The sequence below is a fragment of the Amblyomma americanum genome, chromosome 3 (genome assembly GCF_052857255.1).
Source record: "Amblyomma americanum isolate KBUSLIRL-KWMA chromosome 3, ASM5285725v1, whole genome shotgun sequence".
Lineage (NCBI taxonomy): Eukaryota > Metazoa > Arthropoda > Arachnida > Ixodida > Ixodidae > Amblyomma > Amblyomma americanum.
The window spans coordinates 153,275,135-153,295,556 of NC_135499.1; the positions used below are offsets into that span (position 1 = coordinate 153,275,135).

The 20,422-nt window shown below is 44.1% G+C and overlaps 2 protein-coding genes across 3 annotated transcripts in view; one reads left to right on the plus strand and one right to left on the minus strand.

The window, feature by feature from the left end:
- Positions 1-2,279: 2,279 nt before the first annotated feature.
- On the minus strand, positions 2,280-8,643 carry LOC144125223 (uncharacterized). Its single transcript, XM_077658437.1, has one exon. The coding sequence runs from the start codon at positions 8,490-8,492 to the stop codon at positions 6,738-6,740; it is 1,755 nt and encodes a 584-aa protein (XP_077514563.1). The 5' UTR covers positions 8,493-8,643; the 3' UTR covers positions 2,280-6,737.
- Positions 8,644-8,854: 211 nt separating this feature from the next.
- Positions 8,855-20,422, plus strand: part of LOC144125224 (tetratricopeptide repeat protein 37) — a 46,785-nt gene continuing 35,217 nt past the window's right edge. The window contains exons 1-8 of one of the 2 annotated variants that reach the window (XM_077658439.1): positions 8,855-9,073; positions 9,420-9,511; positions 10,474-10,617; positions 14,751-14,845; positions 14,923-14,995; positions 15,109-15,237; positions 17,097-17,192; positions 19,586-19,700. In XM_077658439.1, the coding sequence (XP_077514565.1) occupies positions 9,422-9,511; positions 10,474-10,617; positions 14,751-14,845; positions 14,923-14,995; positions 15,109-15,237; positions 17,097-17,192; positions 19,586-19,700 (742 nt within the window). In that variant the 5' untranslated portion in view covers positions 8,855-9,073; positions 9,420-9,421. Of the gene's footprint in view, positions 9,074-9,108; positions 9,263-9,417; positions 9,512-10,473; positions 10,618-14,750; positions 14,846-14,922; positions 14,996-15,108; positions 15,238-17,096; positions 17,193-19,585; positions 19,701-20,422 lie in introns of those variants that run through there. The other variant, XM_077658438.1, reaches the window with a different exon arrangement.

A 20,422-nucleotide genomic window follows, 5' to 3' on the forward strand; every position in this document is an offset into this window, starting at 1 on the left:
ACGATGGCGTGTGGGCAGAAAGGTGTAACCGCAGCAGAAATAGCAGACGCCTACGCCAGAGTAGTATTCGCCGTTTTTGCGGCTGCGCTGTACGGAGCTAGTTAGCAATGTGTGTTTGTATTCTTGGTTGAATTGGTGTCTTGTTGTTTGCATCACTTTTGTAGTGTTTCAGAACCGTCGCTTTTCTTCTTTCGCACACAATGAGTTTGATAAAACACCAAAGACAGAGTCAACATGCATCAAAATTAAGTTTCGCTTCGCTATTGCCTCGCGATCTTTTGTCCATACTTTCGTGTGCACACCAAAAAAAAAAAAAAAGAGGTGGGGGGGGGGGGGATGCTATCAAGCACTCTCCTTCGATTCGTAGCTGGAAATTCGGTCGCTATTGATCGCGCACATTTAGCCACTTAGCACTTCGCCTATTCTTGTCGCTGCAGTGCAGTGTACAACACAACTCTGCAGAGGTGGCGGCTGCAGAAATCGTTGCACAAACTTAATTGTGATAACACTGCATGCCACAGCCAGCTGCTTATGGTTGCCGTCATATAGCCACTCGTCTTATAATTTGCACTAGCTACTGCTTTGTAGACACAGTCCTTCCATTTAATCTCTCAGACTCACACGGTTCTTTCCACGAGCACTGAAGAATTCACTATACCGAACACACTGTTTTAGAAAAGTGCAGCTATTTTATTCGCTACATTGGTGTAGTCAGCAAAAAATTACTCTTATTTGCAGGCTCCTCTCTAGGCAGCTTAATTCTGCCTGGCATTGCTCAACAAAACAACTCAACTGGATGTGCTTACCTTTCATACGTTCCAATTCCATACTAGTCGTTTCAACAGGATGCCTTTGCATTATTCATGCAGTTGCCTTACCATTGCAAAAGTATTTACAGATATAGCTTGACAGTTCTGCGTTTAGGTCACACGAATAAATGGCATATTAAGCATATGCAACTGCATCCAGATTCCGTGCTACAGCAGACCAGAATGGCGCATGATGGTTAGTATACTGCATTGCATGTGGACAATGTACTGCGGAAGGAGATAAGCAATGTGTTTCGTTCCACTTGATACGAATATTCAGTGTTTCTGCTTACATTCCAAAACAGAATCTTTCAGAGAATGCTTTTTACAAACAAAGCTCTACACTTGCATCAGTAGAAACTGAAAAAAAAAAAAATCATGCCAAATTGTGTGTGCCATAACATAGGTGTTTTAGATAGCTGCAGATACTATGCATGAAAGCACGATCACAAACTGACAATGAGCATCTCACAAAAACAACTTTTTCTTTGAACTACCCAAGTTATTTACTAAATCCAATGACCCTCTTTGCAGTGCACATGCCAATACCAATTTACTGGTAACATTTGCGCACAGCATGCCTAAGGTCCCCATTTAGTTGTGGATCATGTGCCATATTTTCATCTATATTGCGCTATGCAGAAAAGTGCACAACTGCAGTCAATGCTTGCTTCTTTGGTAAGGAGTTCTCCAGTAAAGGTGTGCCAACATAGCACAGTTACTGAAATCAAAGAGCCTAGCTACACCAGTAAAAACATACTGGAATATATCATGCTTAGACCGTGCAGGAAATAAACTTGTCTCGCAATATGAAAAAGAAATCATGTCCGTGGTTTACACAACTGAGGTAACTTTGTGATTATTTCGCTGATGACTTGCTAGGAACTCAAGTACTGTTCATTGCACAGTGTTTCTCAAGCAAATGCAGGGTTTGCACCCTCGATTTCTCGCTCCACACTTCAGCTGTGCGGCATCTCAGCCTCTTCATGGCTTTCATGTTCCAAAGCTTCATTGACAGTTCTACAGAAAGCATTGAGTAGCTTTTTGAATTAAGTTCAATGAATGTTTATAAGTATTGCACAAGCTGCGACAGATTTTTTCTGAATTCAATTTAGATTCTTGTTGACAGCGCGTTAAAGCACAGGGACAGAAGAAACACAGAGGACGACGTCATCAGCGCCTGTGACGTCGTCCTCTGTGTTTCTTCTGTCCCTGTGCTTTAACGCGCTGTCAACAAGAATGGATCATTACCAACTAGCCCGGCAATTTGTCCTATTCAATTTAGATGTATGATGCATGTCAAAATGTTAATGAACACCAAAATATGCATCAAAGCAAGGAACAGACTTAATATGAGAAACTATTACATTATCTTTCATTGGAAACATGAATGCATGAAATCTAAAGTAAACATACTCATTAATTAGTAAGGAAAGATAATGTATCATGAATTGCACTGACTATTAAAAAAAAGGCTGCATCACAGCTGCAACTACAAAAAAAAAATTGGAAAGTTATGTTACATGAATGTGCTCTTATGATGTCGCATACATTATGAAATCAGGTCGAGTAAAACAACTGCAATTTGTTGCACTCAGTACATATACCACTCTTTGTAGCAGAACAAGAGCTCTTCAAACGAAGAGCAACACATCGGTACCTACAAGTGGCTATAACCAGAACATCTCAACAGTGCACAAACGCTAGGGTCTTGAATTTTAACAGCGAAACTGCTGTTCAACAATGAATGTTTAGTAAAGCCTATTATTTATTTTTACCTGTCTGGCATCTTCAGTGTAGAGCTTTCTATGAGGCTGTGTCCATCATTTTTGTGTTTGTTGCCCACACAGTTGAGTGCAGAGAAGACTACTGTACAGCACACCATACTACAGCTGCTAGAGTTCTTTGAACGCTTTTGAACAGATGCGTGGTGAAGTTGGTTGTTATACAGACATAAGGCTCCTTGCAAACACTGGGAATAAAACTTCACAGAGCTGCAGACAGACTCTGTTCACTTAATTCTCTCTATCGGTAAGAACTTTTCGACAGGCTAATTGTTTTGCTGTTTCAAGATATTCAATCAAGTGATGACAGCAGAGAACAGAAACACAACAGCACCGATTTCCTGTTGTTTTTGTTCTCTTCTCTGTCATTGTCACTTAGGTGGAAACCTTTTTAAATATCTGCGAGGAGCATGCAATATAACAGCTATGACAACTAATTTGGATCTTCCATCACAGGTATCATGATGAACTGTTTGTTGGTCAATATTATTCCATGAACTATATTATATTTGCACCCTGCCTGATGAGTTCATTCAAATTTCACATAACATATTCCAGCATGTCAATCGCTGCCACAAATGTTGGCATCCAATTATGCAAAGGATTTGCTTTCTTTCCCCCATTCATGCTTTTTACACCCAAAGAATAGAATGATCTTCCCTGCAAAACTGCATCCGTTTCCGACAGCAACATTTTTCTCAAAGTTTAAGCTGCCACTGTACAAGCCCTATCTAGTGGTCACCAATAAGTTCTCTAAAACCACTTTGCTGAAAAGTTCATCGACCACTGTAGACATAAGAGCAATCTTGTATTTACTAGTAGCTTCTGCGTTTGTTTTTTCTTGCACTAAATCCCCTCTGAAATGCCGGTATAGCCAGAAAGTAGAGTAAGTGAAAACAAATAAATTTCTCCCCCAGCAGTCATATTACTTGTTTGAAGCATGGAAAAATGTGTATATGCTGACTTCTAGGCCTCCTTCATTTCTGCTACAAATGTATGCCATATGAGATGTGCACACATATCAAATCACCAAGCGATATGAACTCATCACAAAATACAGATAAAAACATGGCAATATGCAGAAACAGTCCTTCAGGACTTAACCAAGTTATAGACTAAGGGAAGAGTGCTCTTTCACTTGCACATATAGGTATGTTTGTTTTTTGATGATGCTACCAAGCAACTTGTTATAAACACAACCGAAGAGAAGCCATTATCATCGCTATTTCACTGCAGTTGCTGACGTTTAGACATTCATGGCCATTAAGGCATTTACATAAATAAAGTAAACTTATAAACCAGACAAACAAGATAAAGCTAAGAGTAGAATGGATTTTAAGTTACATGACTAAAAATAACTAATTAATGAACAGTTCTAAAAAAGTTGTGATGTTATGCCTAGGTCATGAAATCTAGTTATGTCAAGCATTGAGGTAATGGATGCAATTCCACATGAAGGTTAATTAGAATGTATGCCACACTGACACAGCCCTTAAAGCTGTCAAGAGCATCGCAAGAAATATAAGTGAAATTCCATGCATTAGTCTGTTGCTGCAAAAGTGCTTTTGAAAAGTAAAGTTCGTATAAAACCCCCCTCCAAAATGTGAGAATAGGAATCAAAGGCAAACTGTAATGTAGCATAACACAGAAAACTTCCATGGCGTTTGAAGCAAGTTCCAAATTTAACTTCCCACCTCCGTGCTTCTGCGTTATGATGAGTAACTGTCTCATCACAATACCACCATCCTATGAAGTTAAGTATTATCTACATGAGTATCACGCACGGCGAGACTGCTGTCTCTCCCCTGAATCCTACATTTTCCTCTGACAATATCACAGTATGAAATGTTTATGAATATGTACAATGATAATTGATGGGGTCACGTGCTTGTGCAACTAGAGAGGGATTATTTAGACAACCTGTAATAAAGAGAGCATACCACAAGGAAACGGTATGCTGGGATGAAGTACCCAAGCATGAATCAAAAGCTTCGAAAATGAATCCAGGCAGCATGCCAGCAAGGGCTGCAGTGTAGGCTTAATCCTCTGAAAATCCATGCCTACTGCACCACTGTCACTTCCAGCAAAATACACAGTAAAGACTTTGAAGATCATTATGCAATAAATGCGTCAATATCGTGAAGACACAACTCGCTGTCACCCTTTGGCTAGCGGACATCCTTGTCTTGGTCATAAATTTCCCAGTGAATGTTCTCGTCTCGGCTGCGACAAGGCAAACTGCACAGTGCTTAAAAATCACAAGTTTAAATGAGCATCTGGAAAGCACTTTTGCTGATATCCTTCAGACTTGGGAGGCCACAGATTGAGACCGTAAGAGGGCTTTGGAAGGCTTGTTGGTGTGTGCTGCATGTGATAGTAATATTGATATTGACATTTTTGCTCCAAGGCAAATGCAATCCTTCCAGCAGTCACAAATCTAACGCTGCGTTTCACTTGCATGGGATATGCTGAAATGCTGTCCATTGTCCTGCAGAGCTTTGCAAAACATTTGAGAGATTCCTATGGCTTCAATCTTTGCTAATCTCATCCTTAACACACTGCAGATAGGCCACAAATGCACAACATATTTTTTTTTTCCCTTCCCAACAAGCACACATGGACTGCTTTCTGACTGCTCCCTATACTTATCACAGAATCTGGGGATGAGTGTCACTGGGCATCTGTTATTGGCAAAGTGAAAAAAAAAAAAGACTGAATTGTAATAAGCAGAAAAAAGTTGACTACAGTAACAATGGCACAAGAGCTCAACTTCAAATTTTGAGTCTCGCATTTAGGCTTTAAAGGTACAGGTCGCACAATGTAATGTAAGCCGATCATTTTTGAATGCGCCTGTTATCTGAAATGGCATCAAACACAAAACAGTGAAGTTTTCTTCGCTGATACTTTTCAATTACTATTGCACAGTCGAGTATATACAGGAGACCACCGAAGAAAACCAAAATCTCTCGCATAAGCATTACTTTGGGCGGCTGACCACAGGATGCTTCTTTTTTTTTGTAACTGAAGCTGTGAAAATGGGTATTGGCAAATAGAAAAGCTTGAGATTTGTTATGACAAACATTTCTTTTATGCATAAAACACCTCTTTGTCACAGCACTGAGACATCCATTCCATGAAGCTGAGTAACAAAAATGCCAGTGACTGCTGTCTTGCTTAGAAAGTAACATAGTCATGGGCAGTAAAAAAAGAAATGCTTTCATCAAAAAATATTTGCACCATAATAGATTTCAACCAAGATGCAACAAAGGTACACTTCTCTTATAAAAGCTCTAGGTCATCACAATCTGCAAGAGAAAACGATCAATCAAGAATGCATGCTTGAGGGCACCAACAAAGTGCATTTGTGGCTCTGCACGCTAGTGTGTTAAAGCAGAAAAGCCATGGCAAGTATTCTCAGCGGCAGAATGCCGGGCAACATGAAAACACTGCGTTTCGGCCAATTCCACCATGGTCTGAATGTACTGTTGCAATTCAAAGTTTTGGCGAAAGCTTCCCAAAGCAATGTTCTAAATAGCAATAAAATAGCTTCTGTTTTGGCAATAGCTACTCCTTCACGTACTCTCCAAAGAGCCAAGTTATGGTTTACTTTGTCCATGTTTTGAACTCTCACTGATGATAAGCATAATATACGTTACTTGAATGCACCATTCGTTCCTTGCTACAAAAAGCAGCTTGGAAATTTTTACATGAATTTCATCTCGGCATTTTCCAGTACTATGTCCCAAAAGACAGATCTTGCATAGTCTACAAGCCTTCTAACTGATTACAGTAAAGACTGTAGTGAATTTAGTGAAGACTGATGAGCAGGTCGTGTGACAAGTAGTCACCCATAAGGGATGACACTTGCAACATCGACAAACAAATCGCGTTTTGCTGTTTACTGTTTATTCCATCGCATTGCGGGGATGACTTTCTTTTTGCGTAAATTTAGAAAGCAAAGACTGAATGAAGAAGAAAAGGTAATCCACAGTAGCGCCTCAAGGAGCATCTTCACTGAAAGAAGTAACCGGGACAAATTTTGGGTCTGTGGAATTCTCTGCGATCCACATAGTGGTCAGCACTTTGAGAGAAATAATATTAACAAAAAAAAAATGGGAAGGGGGAGCGAGGTGTAGAGAGAAGCCTAGAAGCGTGCGGCCATGTTAGTGGCGTCTGTTAGGCTTCCCCCGGTCAGGATAGCAGGGTCCTGAGCGATCCAGGGCATGTCTGGGACAGAGCTGTTTCCCCACGGCGGGGGGCAGCTGTTTCCGAACTGTGACGAGGGAGGTCCCCTGAGGTGCGGGGGGGCGTGGTGTGGGCCCGCACCTTGTGGGCTGCCCCCGAGGGGTGGCCCGAAGGTTATGTTCACTGTGGGCAAGAGCGAGCGCAGCGCTTCCTGAGACTCACGCAGCGCGCACAGTTCCGCCAGCCCGTTTCCAGCACCGGCCATGGCTGGCCCGTGGTGTGGCGGCAAGGGCACCAGTTTCTGTGTCTGCTGTCCCACTAGGAATGGACTAAAACCCGGCGGCGGTGGTGGTGGAGGCCTACGTAGCAGTGGTTCAAAAGGCGGTGTCGGGCGTGACGGTTGCAGAAAAGGTGTCCGCTGATGGTGCAAGGACAACAGTGTTGGGGCCTGTAGTGGAGATGACAAGGTTGTGGCCAAGGGCGCTGCCAATGGCGCCGACAACGGAGTTGTCAGGGCCGGCGGTGCAGCACCGAGATGATTGCTGCTCGTCATCGTCGACGTGGTCGCCGAGACAGCCTCCTTCTCAAGCAAGTCGGCCAGGCCCTTGGAGCACTCATCCCACGGGTCGAAGCCCAGGTCGTCCTCGTGGGCAATCGCGTCGTCCCCGCCGGCCCTCGTCGCCTCGGGGGACGGAGGCGACAGGGACGCCGTGAACGTCGGCGACGGGTCGTCGGGTGGCGTGCTTCTGTTCTCCTTGGGAGCCGGCGGCGTGCCGCCGCTGCTGCTGGTGGAATTGTTGGCTGCTGCGGCCGCTGCCGCGGCGGCAGCAGCCGCGGCGGCCGCCTTCTGTTCGCTCTGCCTGGCGTGCCGTGGCGCCAGCCCTGGCTTGCGCGGCTTGTTGGCCTTCTTGGGGGCAGTCGTCGCGGGCGCCGCCGCCGGAGCCACTGCGGGCGGCGGGGCACACGCGGCCACGTTATTGTTGGCTGCCAACATCTGTTCGTGTAGCTTACGCTCGTATTCCTGATGCTTGCCGTGCTGCATCTCCTCCTTGGTGAAACTGGCCGCCTGGTCACCCAACTCATGCAGATACATGCAGTCCGTCTTTGGACACTGCTGGCCCCGCAGAAAATAGTTGCAGTACTTGGTGGTGCCCAGTGAAGCCTTTAGAGTCCGCCCGTCCACTTTCACGTTGTTGACAGCCTGGATGGCTCGCAGCGCATCCTCCGCCTTATAATAGGTGACGTAGGCGCTCGCCGAGGGGCCTTGCAGGCCCGCGTACGAGGTGCTCTGATTGACGACCACTTTGTGAGTTTTGCCATATTTACCGAAACAGTCCTGCTTTTTGAGCGTCTCCGCGTCCGCTAGTCGCGGTGGCAAGCCCACTACAAACACCAGGTTCTTCTGTACAACGCGAACGTTGGCCAAATGTTTACGATTTTCGGAGAGCTTCTGTTTCCTCTGCAGGTCCCTCTGCCGTTTCTCGTTCTTTATCCTGTGCAGCTCTTCCACTGAGAGAGGTTTGAAGTCGGCCGGGTCTTCGGGGTACTGCTTTCTGCATGCGGGACAAAGCCCGTTTTCGTCAGTCCTGATTCGGTGCCAACAAAATCGACAAATCTGGTATAGACAAGTGCATGGGAAGAAGTTGATGTCGTCCATTTCTAGCGGTTCCATGCACAGCGGGCATTCCACATTCTGATCATCTGCTGTCGACATCGCTGACTGGGGCACAGACTCCGAGGGAACACGAACAGCACTCTGCCCAGATATGTGTAGGAAAATTCGCTTTTTTGAGAGCACCTGTCAAGCGAAGAACACACCTTAACTTCCGCTTGCGTCGCTTATGCCTCTCAAAAACTGAATAAAAAGAAAGAGCGACCAGGTGGCAGCACAAATGCCGGTACGTTCGTTTGCGCAGTTGCGTGCAATCGCAGAGAGACTCAAGCTCTTCATGCGAAAGTGTAATACAACGTAGTTGACGTCACATATTTACTCCGGCCTGCATGTGCTCCGTCTCAACGGAAATAAACCGAGCACATCGTAGAGCCTCTTTTTGATTGCTGGCGGCGCTATCGTCGGAACCCGAATTTTCAGCGTCTTCGGATAGGGCATGAACCGAATCCGACGGGAAATGTGAGGCGCGGTCGAGAGTTACAGATCGTTCCGACTATTGCTTGTTGCTACGGGGTAACAACATACAGGGCCTCGAGTAACGCCTGTTGCAGCTAGTGGGGCAGCAGCCCTTCAAGAGTGGACGCGTTCGCATCGCAAGAGCCCGTCTGCTACGGGCGCATGCGGTGTGTACTGGCACTTCTGACGTGGTGCGGTCACTTCATGTCACTGCAACCTCTCGCTATGCTAAAGCGACACTTATTTTACCTGTGGTCGTCAAAGTACGCCTAACCAGGGAAACCACGAGTACACTGTCCAGGAGCAAAGCACGTGCACCTGTAACCTGATCGTATGCATGCTGCAGTAGTTACGCAAGGGGAAAGTATCGTTTACGCAGCACCCGCTGGTCGGTGCAAAATTCCTAGAGCAGTAGCGGTCTTTTACACCGTTACTGTTTGTTTTTCTCTTGGTATATTGATAAAAAGCAGGACTGAAAGGCTGTAACATTACCCGTGGCTTTACTTTTTTTAGCAATGGATTCCAAAGAACTGAAGCAAGCGCTGAAAGATGCAAGGGACGCAATCAGACAGAAGGAATTCAAAGCCGCCTTGAAGCACTGCAAGGTTGGACTGCTTTCACCTTAGTTTTTGGCAGCAGAAACTTGTCTCCTTGTCTGTGTTGTTTCCGGTATATACACTGTCATATATGTGTCATTAACAAAGAAAAACAACTGCTTCTATTCTTGTGCAGATTGCAGTGTACAGACTTGCATTAAGGCGCTTTGCCCGATTTTTAGAATGAAGACCCTTATTATACTATTCAGACACATTACAATGTCTATCGGGCATCGGGTACTTGTCACATGTATACTATAGATGCTGTGTGACTTGTTGATAAACCTGCTGGGGACACGCACTAAGCTATCATTAAGGTGCACTGGTGTTGAGTGTAGATCCCTATGGGCCTAGTTAGTTGTCAGGTTGAGCACAATAAAGGCAGCATGAACATGCTCTATTGTTTGCACTTAAATATACAGTACATGGCTGAAACATTGCATGATATGTTGCACCACAAATTCTTATTTATGAAGATACACTCACAACACTCGGTCTCAGCAGTGCCATGTAAGTTGGCCTAGGCAGAAGCTGAGACTTACAACATGAGGGAATTACTTCTAGCGTTTGGTAAATTTTCAGAAATCGTTGAAAGTACAGTTGGCTAGAGTGCCAAGCTCAGCCTTCTTGCCATTTTCAATATGAAGGTTAGTGTCACTTCCTCTGTAGAATAGATAAGGTTGGTATGCAACTGTCTCTATGTTGAAATTCCGTAGTGTTATTTCCATTTGAATACGTCACTAGTAGAGTACCAGTGCCTAGCTTGAGTACCTGTCTTTATTGCCTGTTAATAGTCATGGGTAGTGTTACTTGTTCCATTGTTATGACAGACTCTGCATGTGCCCTTAGCTAGGCTGTGAATGAACCCAATGGGTGCTTAAGCTCCCTTGGAAGTCCTGGGGATGTTTTGGGACGCCCAGTGGAGTCTCAGTGCCATTGGGAAAGCTAACTACATGGTGTGTTGCTTGCAGACTGCTCTGAAGTTGGATAAAGAATGCTACATGGCTTGGGTGTTTGTTGGAGCAGCAGCACAAGAAATTAATCAGCTTGACCAGGCTGTTGCAGCCTTCCAAAGGGCCTGTAGCATTTCTCCTGATCAAGTCCTGGCGTGGCAGGTATGTGTGTGCATTACACGCACAGAGGTTAGTTGCGAACTGACAAAACAGATAGGAAGGTTTAATGGTTGAATTGTTTGTACGCAAGTATTCAGCTTGCTCAGTGAGTTGGTTAGAGTTGGTTATCCAGGCTCCATTGCTTTAAACAGTGCCCCACAGGGGCCCCTAAAATAATCTGAGTGCTCAGAAGTGGACTGAAGTGCTTCTACTAGTGTCATGCTTCCATTGTTTTCTTGTTTTTAGTGAAGTGAATAGAGTTGAAAAGTGGCTTGGAAAATTTGTTTTCGTGACAGCATATTCTTTTATTTGTAGGCTGATTTTATTACTTAGCATTTAAGAAGGAAAAGGCTACTATTAATGCAATAATGTTAAGGCTCCCATTCTGCTGAAAATCCAGTGGCGTCAGAGCGTTGTAGGCGAAAAATCGTCAGAGAAGCAGCCTAGGTGCACCACCTAGGCCACGTGACCTTGTGTTATCATCAAAACCTGCCCACCGGATTGTGAGTGAGTGAGTAAAAACTTTATTGAAAGAATGTGTAGATTCGTGGTCAGTAAGTGAGGTCCAGACCATGTAGGTCTCGTACCGCACAGGCCCATTCGACAGCCTTGACCTGAGTGCCTCGGTCGTCGCTGACCTTTACTGAAAGCCACGCGTCAGGTGAGGGAGCAGCCATGAGATCTGGGGGTGGGGGATGTGCTTTACAGTCCCAGATTATGTGGTCTAAAGTAGCTTTTGCACCGCAGAAGCGGCAGTTAGGGCTGGAGGTTGTAATAAATATGTGCGAGTACACATTTGGGTTGGGGAAAGAGTCGGTTTGTAGTCTTCTCCATGCCACCTGCTGCTCCCTTGACAGGGAGGGGTGCGGCGGCGGGAACTGCCTACGTGCGAGTCTAAAATGGGTGGTGTGGTCGTGATAGGAGGTTAGCGCTTCACCGGTTGCCTCCGGGTTCGGACCGTCTACTGCTCGGCCGGCTTTAACTCGAGCTTGTGCGTTGGCGGCCTCGTTTCCGGGGTTTCCGGCGTGCGCCGGGACCCATACCAGGTCAATGTCTCGGAGGGGGGATGTGTCTTTAACATTTTCCAGGATATTTCTGGCTGTGAGTGATATGCGGCCTTTGGCAAAGTTCGAAATGGCATATTTGGAATTGCTAACGATGGTTGTAGCGTCCGTAAAGGCGATAGCAGCTGCAATTGCAGCTTCTTCCGCGGTTTCCGCGTTCTTGGTAAATACTGTAGCGGCCATGAGTGGAGTGGCCAGGTCCGGGTCCTGAGGATGAGATACCCCACAGATGGCGAATCTGTGGGGGCTGTCTTGGTAGTTGGCTGCATCGACGTAGATGACGTCTGGAAGACTCTGCAAGCGTCGATGCAGAGCTCTGGCTCTTGCTTCCCGCTGACCCTGTTGGGTTTGCGGGTTCATGTTCTTGGGTAGAGGTAATATTTTTATCTTTTTTCGGATATGGCTAGGAACGGGGCCTGGATGGTCCGCCATAGGCTCCCCTTCGATGCCAAGTCTGTCCAGGATGATTCTGCCCGCTGCAGTGCTGGAGAGTCAAGCCGTCTGTGTTGTTAGGTGGGCTTCCTTAAGTTCAGAAAAGGTATTGTGTACTCCCAGGGCGAGGAGTTTCTCGTTGGCTGTGAATTTAGGAAGGCCCAACGCCGTTTTGTATGCATGCCGTATTAGGGTATCGATCTTTTGTTCTTCTCCTTTCTTGAGATGGAGATATGGGAAGGCATATGCAATTTTGCTGATTACGAATGCTTGAAGGAGTTTGTATAGGTCGTGCTCCTTCATGCCTCGTCTCTTGTTGGCGATGCGCCTGATCATGCGCGCCACCCGGTGTACTGAGCTTTCGAGTCTCCCCAGTGCTACAGTGTTGCGGGAGGTGTTGGAGATGTGGAGTCCTAAGACCCGTATGTTCTCCACTTCATCTATGTTCTTGCCTTGGATCGTAATGTTGATGGGGATCCTGTCTTCAGGTTTCTGGCTCCGCCGTACGATTAGGAGTTCTGATTTTGGTTGGGAACACTCGAGGCCGGCTCTCCTTGCCTCCAACTCAACCGTTTCAGCCGCTGCTTGGAGAGCTTCTTCAATTTGTCCATCAGAGCCGCGGTTCGTCCAGATAGTTATGTCGTCTGCGTACAGAGTGTGATGGATGTTTTGAATTGCATTGAGCCTGTCTGGAAGCTTGATTAAAGCCAGATTAAAGAGGAAGGGCGACAAGAGATCTCCTTGTGGTGTCCCTCTGTTACCGAGCCTGATTGGGGTGGATTTCAGTGGTCCAACGGTGATCTCCACTGTTCTATTTTCTAGGAAGGCTTTAACATAATTGTACGCCCGTTCGCCTGGGTTGAGGTCGGCTAGGTGTTTCAGAATGGTATTGTGTGACACGTTGTCGAATGCCTTTTTGAGATCGAGGCTCAATATTGCTCTTGTGCTCTTAATGGAGGGGTCGAGTATGTCACGTGATAGCTGGAGCATGACGTCTTGGGTGGAGAGTCCTCTTCTGAAGCCCACCATGGAGTGTGGCATGAGGCTGTGGTCTTCGGTGTAGTCCCGTAGTCTGTTCAGAACCACGTGCTCCATGAGTTTCCCTAGACAGGATGTGAGGGAAATGGGTCTTAGGTTGTCCACGTTGAGTTTCTTGTTGGGTTTTGGAATAAATGTCACTCTGGCATGTTTCCAGCTGCTGGGAATGATTCCTGTCTCCCAGCATACGTTGAAGTAATCTGTGACTGCAGTGACAGATTTCAGGTCCAGGTTACGGAGGACCTTATTCGTAATCAGATCTGGTCCTGCCGCTGGGGTTGTTCTAAGCTGGCCCAGCGCTGCCCAGACTTCTGCATCACTGAAAGGCTCGTCCAGCTGCGGATTTGGTTGTCCCGAATACTGTGGGCTCGTTTCTCCGTCGTATGCGGTATTTAGGTATTTGTCCCTGAGGATTGTGAGCATACTGACCACCGGGGGTTAAATTAATGATTGGTCATGAGAGGTTGCTCAGGAAGAGCAACGTGGGTTGCACAAACCCCACCAGTGGCAGCACCTGCCATCGTAAGGCAGTGGCGCATCGCTTAACTGCTGCATTACTATGCCACAATTAGGACGAGAACTCCCAGCGATCTATGATTTTAAAGTAGAGAAGGACAAATTCTGTATATATGGGCATTAACCCATTCACACCATCGCGTCATACCCTTAAGGCTGAGCTTAAGTGTCCTCTCCAATTTTCCTGCAGAGTCATGGACTTAGCTTATGTGAATTTCGTAAAGGAGCAGACACATCAAATTTATGAGTTGCATTTTTTTTAATGTAAACATTGTGCACAGCATTACTAATCCTGGAACACAATGTTTTATTTTCCGTCATCCTGTGGATAATTTAATATTACATAATAAAGGACTGGATACCAAGAGAAGGCAAGCGTAGTAGGGGGCGTCAGAAAGTTAGGTTGACGGATGAGATTAAGAAGTTTGCAGGGATAAGGTGGCCACAGCTGGCATAGGACAGGGTTAAATAGGAGAGATGTGGGTAAGGTCTTTGTCCTGCAGTGGCCATAATCAGGCTGCTGCTGCTGAGGATGAACTTTATAGTAGTTCGAGCTCGATTTTTGAAAGTCAGAGTCTCAGTTACACGTTACAACTGGGGGTAGACAAAAATGGCGCTCTTTCACCATGTGCACCTCCGCTGCCTCTGTTGCACAGTGCTATGAGCAGCTGAATCTTTTGCCCAGCTTACCGGTCACATTAGTGGAGGCTGAGAGTGGCACGTTTATTAAGCTCATTCATCATGCTGATGCTACTACTTATGTTAGGTTTTTCTGAAAGTCAATCAAGTGGAGTTCTGCACTCTTCAAAAAATTTTTTCATGTACTGCTTATGTTTGATAATTGCTTGTATGCCTCCTTGCATATGCGGAAAGCCTTTGGCAAGCCTCTTGTACCCTTAAAATTTGCTGTCTCTACTCCTTTAATATCCTGGCTTCATACCGTTCAATTCTGTACTGGATATTAAAGTGGTCATGCTGCTCAGCTCCTTGTCAGAGAAGGTCTTTAGCTCGGTATTGATGACTACTTTACTGTATGTATTTGAATGCAATTACGACGTCGTAGCTGAATATTTTAATATTTTCCAGGGTGTATGTGCACTGTATGAGAAGAACCAGAACATAGGAGACTTCGAAAATGATCGTCATTCTGTGTATATGAAGCTGATTGAGCTTAGCACAAAGTGAGTACCATCAAAGATGCAGCAGTAAAATTGCTTTTTTAAAAGTGATGTAATAATGACCTAAAATTTTTCTACAGTGAAATTGCAAAACAAGTTGAAATAGCTGAGAAGCTCACAAGTCATTACAGAAACAGTGGAGATGTGGCCAAGGTATGTACAGTTAAAATTTTAGTGTTGCTGTCCCTGTGCTTTTAGGATTTACTTTATCTGTGCTGTTTGAACTTTCTTTCTGTACTTTTCTCTCTGTATGCTTCCCCTTTCAGTATGTGAGTACTTTGGAGGAGTGTGTTAAAATAATAGGTGCCAAACCGGAGTTGACCAAGTTGTGGAGATCTCTTGTGGACTTCAGCATAGGAAAGCTGACCGCTTACCCAAAGAACCACCAAGAGTTGGTATGTTGGCTTCATCTGGTTCTAGTTGGTTCGTCGATTACTGTAACGTGCATGGTGAAATACAGTTGCGGGACACAACTTGAAAGAGTTTTTTATGACCACTTAAGCATCATTAGTACCTTCAGTGTCAACCTTGTAATTCTTTTCTGTTCAGATGTTTCACATAAAATGGCCAGCTTTGCAGCTTTTCACATCTCTGAATTCTGGTTATGAGTGTCAGAAAAAAAACAAAAAAACGGGTGCCTTTTATCTCTCTACTGAACACGGTGGTGACACTGACAGTTATAAAGCTAAGGATTTCTTTCCTTAAATGTGCAAGGCTTCTAGCTCTTTTATTGTTAGGAAATAAGGCAATATTAACAGATGCAACAAGCAAGATTGCACAACATAATTGCTAACCTAAATGAATTCTAGATCTTGTCAGAAAACTCGTGTAGTTTCTAGGTACTGAACCTATGCACTCTGGGCATTGCATATAATGTTTGTTTTGTCATTTTCATCAGCTTTCGTGGTGCTTAGCACGTGCCAGGCAACAGTCATGCAAATTCTGGATTTTCTGTGCACTGCCTACTTCTTGTTTTGTACCCACTGGTCCGATGTGTTTGAGTGTAGTTGTAGTGAACTTGCTTGGTGCAGGAAGTTTCATGGGCTGTATGAGTGGTTTCCTTCACTCCATCAAGGAACAATTTACTACTACAATTACATAGGCATATTCAAAGAAGACTCGGATTCTTGCAGCAGGATCGAACACAGACAAATGCAGCTGCTTATCACATTTGCTTGCAAACCTCTCATGCGCAAGTAGCTCACCAGTGTGCTGCGAAAATGGTCAGGAGCAGGCCACACTTCGATGAGAGCGTAGTCTTAGCTGACTGCAACAGACGCTCACAGACATGAACAAGCCTGTCTTGTGCCAATGCCTAAGACCCATATGACCCATGGTGCTGCACTTTTGAATTGGCTGTCATCAAGTTGAAATATGTTGTACTTATGCTTGATGATACTGACAGTGTACAGAATTTTTCCGTGTGAAAAGTACCAGTTGAATTTAAAGAAGAAGACACTGTTCTGTCCTAGAACAAAGCTGTTTCATGCTCTACATTCTTGTATGTCGATTCTGGTGGTCATAAAATGGCTTACATTAGCTTAGAAATGCTGTATTCAGCTCCTAAACTTATTCATCAGCAAAAAATAAGCAAGACTGAACAACAATTAAGCTGACAATCATGAATGATTGATGTGGGTTTGGCAGCTTCTATCTGGGTGCTATTTATGTGTCATCGTATATTCTGGTACCCTTGCTGGCAATTGCAAAAGTTTGTGAACATGGTATAGGTGACACCATAGATGGGCAGTCAGGCATCAAAGGCGTTTGTCTCACACTGGAATGAAATGCATTGAAAATGGACGCTGATGGTGCAGCCAGCAGAAGAACATAAGGCCCAGGGAAGTAAACTATAGTGGTAAAAATAACAGCAATAATCATTATTCCACCAGAGAGAAGAAAAACTTAATTCTAATCAGGGCAACATACTAGGTTGGGTAGAAGAGTTACAACCGGTATCCATTTTGCCTGCTAGCGAGCCAATCTGAGCAAAAGAAAATGGTGTGGTGGGAGTAGGGAGAGAGAATTTAAAAGATTTATAAACATACACAAGATTGGACACACTGCAGTGGAAGAGGCAACACGAGCTGTAAAACTCAGAGCTCCTCTCTTCAATGAATTTATGTGCCACATTTGTTAAAATATGCAGTGCTTTAACTGTTTTTAGATTCAGGGAAGCATCATTTTGTCAGGTTTATTCGTTTTTTCGAGCTGCTACGAAACTGTAAACACATGTTCTTGCATTCTATTACAGCTCCTCAAGGCTTATGCGCACTTGGCGTTTTCTAATGAGACGGAAAAACGTCACAGGGATGTGTTATGCCGATCTTACATCGACGCTTTGCTTAAGGTAAGCATGGCGGCTTGAAATGATAGCAATATGACCTCACTGTGGCGAACCAGTTGTTAAAGGTGTGTTTTATTGAAAGCAGGTAAGGCCAAAGAGGATGTACCATCCAATTATATAGTATAGAAACTTGAGGCATTGATGGAACAAACAAAAAGTGCATTTGGATTGCAATCTGTATGACCATGACGTCAATTTAAGGCTTCCTAACTTTTTTGGGGGCGAGGTAAACTAAATGTGTGTGATGGCTTGTTCAATATCCGGTGAATTTTCTGCTTTTTGTATGCAATTTTCTTTTTTTTGGCATATTTTACGCTATTATTGTACTCAGTAAGATCTTCTCTAACACAATCTATTCTTTAATGAAAACAGATATGTGAAACTGGGCCCTTGATTAGCTGACTGACGCCAGGGCTCAGTCAGCTAACGGTGATGGTGAAAGCATCCAGCAACTGTGGCAGACTATACAGCCGAATTAAAGGTTGCATTCTGATGCTCAGAATGGCTGTTAGTGTATCAAAGATTTACAGTAAATATGGCTTTGCATGATTGATTATACAGGCAGAGGAAAGCAAGGATTGTCATCACAAGATATTTAGAGTAAATAAATGTTTAATTTGCTGAAATTTTTAAGGCATATCATTTTTTGAAGTTGGGCTGGTTTGAACTTAGCCTGTATGTCATAGGTCGGATGAACTACTAGAAGTAGACTGCTCATACTTTTTTTTTCCTTGAGTGTAATTATATTAATGTACAGCTTATACAGTTAGCAGTGTGCAGCTGATGGTATATTTAAAAATTGATTTCAAGCATTTTCTCTTCACCCGCCGCGGTGGCTCAGTGGTTAGGGCGCTCAGCTACTGATCCGCCGGAGTTCCCGGGTTCGAACCCGACCGCGGCGGCTGCGTTTTTATGGAGGCAAAACGCTAAGGCGCCCGTGTGCTATGGGATGTCAGTGCACGTTAAAGATCCCCAGGTGGTCGAAATTATTCTGGAGCCCCCTCTTTCTTCCTTTCTTCTTTCACTCTCTCCTTTATCCCTTCCCTTACAGCGACGGGGATATGTGAGACAGATTTTTTTCAAATAAATACTGCGCCATTTCCTTTCCCCAAAAACCAATTATTATTATTATTAACTATAATTTCTCTTCATGGTTGGCTGCACTACCAAATTCTATTTATCCAGCACTTTTGAAGTGAATGTTTGACATCTTTTAGCTGCCTTTGAGGTTCAGTTCCAATGAGGAAGAAGTAAGCCGAATCGGTGAACTGGTAGTATATTGAAGACAAAATAGGACAGAGGCTGAGAGTTTGTCCTAAATTTAAAATTTGGCAGAAGTTAGGCACAGGGGCCTCAATATTTGTTAGAATTATAGTAAATTTGTATTATAGAAATTTGTGGACTCCTGTTGAATCTGCTTTATAACTGCAGCATTAGTTTCTTGTTATGCTTGCGGTGCCATTGGATAAAACACATTAATGACAAAGCACATTTTACAGAAATTGGACTACCAGAACATTACATCCAGGAAAATGCAATGGCTAGGAATGTATTCGTGGATTCTTTGGTGCAGTGAACATTTTGTATATTTTACATGCAGGCGCACTATATGCAGGTTGCAAGTGCAATATTTGTCAGGAGACTAAGGAAAAGAATGGAAATATTGTCACGTAATGGTGACGGCAGTCCAGCGTGCAGGAGGAGAGTGAAAAGGGTTTCCAAGCAAAACTCTTTATTAGGCTGACTTGCGCCCACTAAGAACTGTGCTCGGCGGTCGTTGATCAGAATGCTCGCCGCTTTCGGCCGTGCTCAAATTAAAGCTGGTAGCAACTTTTGAGATAGGCATGCAAAGTTACCACAACATTCTGGAACAACGTAGAATCAGGTCCGCCTTTATGCGATCACTCTAGATAAACGTGGTCGCGTCTTGCAAACAAAGCGTTAAAGCCAAGTGCCGGCAGCTTTGAAGAATGAACAAACAAACAGTACACAGATTCGCGGCATTACTACTCTCTCAGAGAAGCATTGAGCCGATGCTTTAAAACAAATAAGGTGACTAGAAACAAATAAAACGGACAGTGCACAAATTTGCGTCAATATTGTAAAATGCATGTGGTACCATATTTGTGCACAGTTTGTTGGTTGGGAGTCGTGCTCTCTTTGCTGAGAAAAGGAAGCTAGTGCCCTTTCATGTGTCCAAAAAGAAAGGTGGGATGTTAGAGCGGATAGAAATGCAAGCACTATATTACAGTGAAAAGTGTTGAACCGTTTTACATTCGGTGAATGCTGTATTTTGTGTGCCTTCTGTGCTTCGTTCTGGGAACTGTCATTCTGTGAACAAACACAATCCAGCTGTTAATTACAGTAATGATGCATGAATGCTTTGATTTTCCTAGACAGGTCACAAGGATGACGTCATCAGTGAGGCCAAAAGGTTTGGTGAAAGCTTCCCCGAGTCATCAGTCCCACTGGAGATCATCAGTGGGATGTACGTAGACAGTGTGCTTTCAAGTAAGTGCATTTCTAGTTTTTTTACTGAGCTGATGGTGTGTAAAAACTCTTATTATGTACAAGAATGTTTGCTGGAAGTGAAAAAGAATAATTTCTAAAGGAATGATTGTTTGAAGAGGTAACAGAACTATGTAGAAAAGCTAGGAGTTTGCCAGTGAAAATCTGCTGGATGTGCTGTTAGAAAAGTTAGTCATTTGGTCGGCATTGTGCAAGCTATAAGACTTTTAGAAACTGCTGTCCTGTAGCATGTGAATTAAACGCTATTTATTTGCTAGTAAATGTGATACATTTTGTTACTTTAATCATTCCTGTTAGCCATTGTGCCCTCAGTGACTGCACATATTTTTAAACCATACTGCACAGCATTGTTGCTTGTGTGTGTTTGCTGTGATTATGCTCACAGTAGAAGCATACTTGAAGAGTTATCACTTTGGGAACTTGTGTCAGATATGTCCAGCCTGAATGCAGCTATATGCCAAGAAATAAACATTGTTGAAAAGTATGTGTACTTTTTAGTCATATGTTTATTAAACATTGAATAATTAAAGCTCTTGCACAATCTCCAGAGTTTATTATTGTAGAATCTTGCAGGTTCTCATAGAGCCTTAACCAAAAGAAGTCTGTAACCAGTTGTCAGATGATAAAGCAAAGATTACCATGCACTTCTGCTGAAGCTGGGAATTGCAAATTCTTGACATTTTAATTTTGAGACCTTTGCTCTG

Excerpts from the sequence above, each read along its gene's own strand:
- LOC144125223 (XM_077658437.1), bottom strand. The coding sequence starts at position 8,492 with ATGTCGACAGCAGATGATCAGAATGTGGAATGCCCGCTGTGCATGGAA.